Raw genomic sequence first — 4,762 nt, 5'->3', positions numbered from 1 at the left:
TCAATTGTGTAATCCGCTAAACCATATATATATATATGCATGTTACTCTTTTACGGATTCTTTGCTTGTTCAGTAGAAACCAAACTGGCAACTTCTTTTTAATCTGTTGTGCAGAAACCATATCTGAAGATGGAACAACAGGGATGGTTCCGTGCCTCTTTTTATTAGGACCAACTTGTGTACAAATCGGAACATATTGTCTTGGAAAACTATAATTTTCAGTTGATACATTACATTGTATTTGAGGCAGATAATTCTTGGACACCTTACACTGGACAATAAGAATGTTGCTGATCTTGCAAAAGTAAGGATAATCGAACATTTTGCAAGGTGGAAAACCTTGGAAGTTGACAGAGGTAGTTGTGCGATGCTCTCGTGTTTTTTGAAGTTCCCCATGTAATTTGCGAGATAATGTCTTGGACAGGCCGATTTTTTCTCCATTACTAACATATCAAATAAATATGTTGTTCGTGAACATTGATCGCACTGCATACCTCCATACATGTGTAAATACCTGCCATTCTATCCCCAAAACAGAGGGTCGAGGCAAAGCGCGCCATCAAATGGATATACAGCAAAGACTGCTATACATCTCTAACAATAGTCAGTTGGCAAACTGCTAATATTATCTTAAAGTGATTGCTCTTTATTAGATTTTTCAGAGATTGGTGATTTCCAAAATGTCCATCTATTATATACTTTGTTTGTCATGTCATCAGAATCTTATTATTCAACACTATACTCCGATCAATATCGTTTAAGACTGACTATCTTCTTTCTTTTGTTGCATGTAGGGTTGAACTTGCCATTGTAGAATCATTTGCATCAACCTTGTCTGTTGACACATGGGTGAGTTGCAAGTTCGAAATGATTAACAGGTCAGTTCCTCCAGTACATGTTCTCCTGCACAAGAAATGATCACGGTTCTAGTGATGCTCTACAATTTTGGACCCTCTATTGACTGAACCAAGTGCTGCAATGCATGATTTGAATCCTGCGATGTTGCATTGCTGATCGCCCATATGATTTCCGAGAAAACAATTCTATCAAGGCTCCCTAGCTCTCGCCCCCGCGTCGCCCCCCGCGCTGGGCGACTCGGGCGGATCCCTAGCGCCGCCGCCGCTACCTCCCCCTCCTCCGATCTCCCTCCTCCCTGCCGCCGCCGGCGCGAGCGTGCGGGCAAAGCTCGTGAAGCTCTCGGCGGCGGCAGGTCCCCCTCTCGCGTCGCGCGCGCGGAGGCGGCGTTGGATCGGCGGCGGTGATGATCGGCCGACGGCGGGGCTGGTCGGTGGTCAGCGTGGAGGGATCCAGGGTAGGATCCGGGACGGCAGCCTCGGGCGGCTGTTTCTGCGGCGCTCGCGCCGGCTACCTTGGCAAGGGATGCGGTGGCTGGTTGATGGTTCGGCGATGCGGCCGGCGCCGGGGGTGATCCCGATGACTGCGGATCCGGCTTCCTCGGTGGCATGGTCGTGCCTGGTTATTGCCGATGAGTCCTCTGTGCCCCCTCCTTCCGACAGCTCACCTTCGGTTTTGGGGGTGGCGGCGGACGACTTGTTGACGGGTTTGTGATCGGTGGCGGCCTCCTCTTCCGCCGTTGAGGTCGACCGGCGGGCGGCGGCGAGGGGGCCTGCCGTTCTGCCTAATAAAGGTGGCTGTCCTAGGGTTTCTCTTGCGCCAACTGAAGATCGTCGGAAGCTTCTTCCCACCGAGCTGGCTGGATTGTTGTGTTCCGGAAGGTCCTGCCGGCGAAATTCATTGTGCGATCAATGCCTGAAGATTGCTAGATTGGGTGTTTTCGGAAGGGCGCACCCATGTTTTTTATCTGACCGTTTGGTTTCAGAGGGAGCGCTTCGAAGCTCTGCTGGCTGTTACTATCATGGAGCTCATTTTCTTTCCATGGTGCTAGCGGAGAAGGTCATGAAAGCTAAGATCGGTGAAAGAGCAATGGTGGTCGGATGGTGGTGGTGAGATGGAATTGGCTTGGAGATTTGTGACTTCAAACAGTGGCTTGTATGTGGGGGCGACTGGACAGGAGAAGTTCAGAGTTCTATCTTTCAGGGTGAAAATCCCAGGTCTGACCTTAATTGGTTGTGCTTGGCAATGTTCTTGTTGAAGACATTGTTTTGAGAGGGAGGACTTTCTTCAGGGTGAAAACCTAAGATGTATGATCGGACGACGACAGCGTTTGTGCAATGTTTTCTTCTTGGAGGCGTCGCTTATGGAGAAGCTGGTGTTGTCTTGGTGGTGTCAGTGTTGCTGTTTCAAGTTTATCGATCTCTGTAGCAGGACTTTTCTTTTCTGTAATTATTCTCTCTTTTTTTTTGCAGTGTGCATCCTTTATGTCATTAGGGCATGATGTTGTTGCAGAGGCTGGGTGTAATTGGTATCTCCGCGATATTAATATATGCTCTTTATTGAAAAAAAAAATCAAGGCTCCCTAGCTGGATTTTTGTCAATGGCACAATTTTCTTAACATGAATCATGTTGTTGTGAAGCCTGTGAGCCTGAGTTGCTGACTTGCTAATCGCGGTTCTGAGTTCTATCAAACAAAAGCTATGGGCTCGGACCGAAAAGCAAACATAAGAATCAATTCAAAGATGGGTAAGGAATGGTGAGACTGAAATATCTTGAGCTAGGTCCTTCTGTTGCAGTCATGCTCCTCTTTCTTTTTGTCCTTTCTCCCCCTTTGTATCCTCTGCGGACTATTTGGCTGTAAAACCGGGCAAGGATTTTGTGCACATGGGAGTCAGTGTCCCTTCACTTTTGGATTTTTGAAAATTTCAGATTCTCATATTTCTCTGCTTTCAAGAATTATGACATTAAATATGTAGATAGATGTGTATACGAGGATTGGAATCAAAAAGTCTCGTCAAAAAATACGTTATATTTTTGGAGATGCAAAAAAGACAAATTTCTGACTATAAATAGTAGTACAATAGTACGTATTGAAAATACAGTATTTTTTAATGGGACTTTTTTTACTACACTCCTCGTGTCTAAATCTATCTACATATTTAATGCCATAATTTTTGAAAACATAAAAGAGCGAGGTTTTGAAACTTTTCAAAAATCCAAAAGTCCAAGGAGCACTTGTGTAAAACCGAGTTTTTTTGGCATTTAATAAAACTAGGAAATTTGCCCATGCATTGCTACAGGTCATAGAGAGAATTATAACATAAGTCCAAGTCATATCTGAATCTTCCCTAAGCTGACAGTTGAAAACAGGTCAAAATCTCCACGAACTGTCAGTAGCATGAGTCAATTTAATAGCTGTGAAACTGTTTAAGTGGAGAACCACGGTAACTAAATAATCTGAAGGTAAAATCTGAATACGACTACATATTACAGAACAACACATCACAGGGTGAACAGACTACTACGGAGTACTACTAAACTGCAGATGTTAAAAAAAACTAAACTGCAGATGTTAAACACTGTATCCAACTCCAGATCATGTTCTAAGTATCCTTTCGCTGATGCACCAATATTGTGCACTTACTCAACTCAAACCGTCTTGTGTCATCCGTCAGCCATGATCAGCATTCAGCAGAGATGAGATTCAGAGAGTGGCAATGGAATTCCAGAAGAAGTCTCTTCCACCGCACAATGGAGTCGATGTAGCCGTCATCATTGAGCAGCTCCAAGGAGCAGAAGGCTCGCCACCATCGAGCTGGGGCAGTCCACTCCAGAATTGCTCGCCCAAGTCGTCGACTTGGAATTGGACCGGCCAATTTGGCGCGGGATCGGAGAGCTCGCCGATGCGGTAGTGCTCGCTCCAGAATTGGTTGTCGCCAAGAAAGGCTTCATCGTCCTCCAGAATTGGTGCCTGCTGAATTGGTGCGGTAGGGGGAGGAAAGAGGAGCTGCCGCCTGACGGGAGATGGTTCGTCGGTGGCCTTGATGGACTTGCGCGGACACGCCGGTCGCTCGTCGGCCGCCTTCCTCTTGCACTTGCGCGCGGACGCTGATGAAGCCAAAGACTTGGACACGGAATTGAGGAATCGAGGGCTGCGATAGATCTTGCAAAGCACGGTTCTTGGTTCTTGGCCGCCCTCGACGAGTTGCTGATCCAGACTGAACTCCACCATGAGCCACTCGGGCCGCTTTCCTGCTTCCTTGGGCTTGGGCGTGTAGGTGAACCTCTCCAGGCGGCCGACGGTGTCGCCCGAGGATGGGTCGACGACCGCTTCCCCCCTCTCGGCTTTCCAGGTACCCTTGCCGCCGCCGACGATCCGGGGCTTGCGGCCGTCGCGGGCGATCGTGGGCTTCACGGCGCAAAAGAAGTACCAGTTTTCGCTCTCGCCGTAAGCCCGCGCCGGTCCGGACGGGTAGCGGGAGGTGAGCGTCTCGGGGTCGTCGGCGTACACGTCCGCGTCGTGGAAGAAATGCTCGGTGGAGGCGGGGAGCGGAGATGCGGCAAGCTTCGGGAGAAGGTATTGCATCACGAGGTCGTAGTTCTGCGGGTAGAAGGAGCTGCCGGGCATGGGCTCGTGGGGAGGAGTCGGTGACGCCATGGGGATTGGGATCGGAGCGCCCAGAGTGCTTGGAGAGCTGGAGATCCAAGAAGAAGCAGAAACCGCGGATTAGGATGGATTGGGATGGGAGCAGCCAGGATTAGAATTTGGCGGCGGGGGAGGAAGACAAGAGGCGGCTGGGAAGTGGGAAATCTTCGATTTAAACCGACGAAGATGCAAGTTTTTTGGACGCGTTTTCCAATCTTCCGATCAACTATATCAAGGAATGTTTGTTGATGTGCTAGCAAT

At 48.5% G+C, this 4,762-nt stretch overlaps 1 protein-coding gene across 1 annotated transcript; it reads right to left on the bottom strand.

The window, feature by feature from the left end:
- Positions 1-3,334: 3,334 nt before the first annotated feature.
- LOC124655566 (NAC domain-containing protein 41-like) lies at positions 3,335-4,513 on the bottom strand. Its single transcript, XM_047194441.1, has one exon. It carries the CDS (start codon positions 4,511-4,513, stop codon positions 3,560-3,562), a length of 954 nt encoding a protein of 317 aa, XP_047050397.1. The 3' UTR covers positions 3,335-3,559.
- Positions 4,514-4,762: the final 249 nt, after the last annotated feature.

The sequence above is a fragment of the Lolium rigidum genome, chromosome 1, assembly GCF_022539505.1.
Source record: "Lolium rigidum isolate FL_2022 chromosome 1, APGP_CSIRO_Lrig_0.1, whole genome shotgun sequence".
Taxonomy (NCBI): domain Eukaryota; kingdom Viridiplantae; phylum Streptophyta; class Magnoliopsida; order Poales; family Poaceae; genus Lolium; species Lolium rigidum.
Note: the sequence above shows the minus strand (reverse complement) of the source record. Positions and strands in the feature narration are given on the sequence as shown.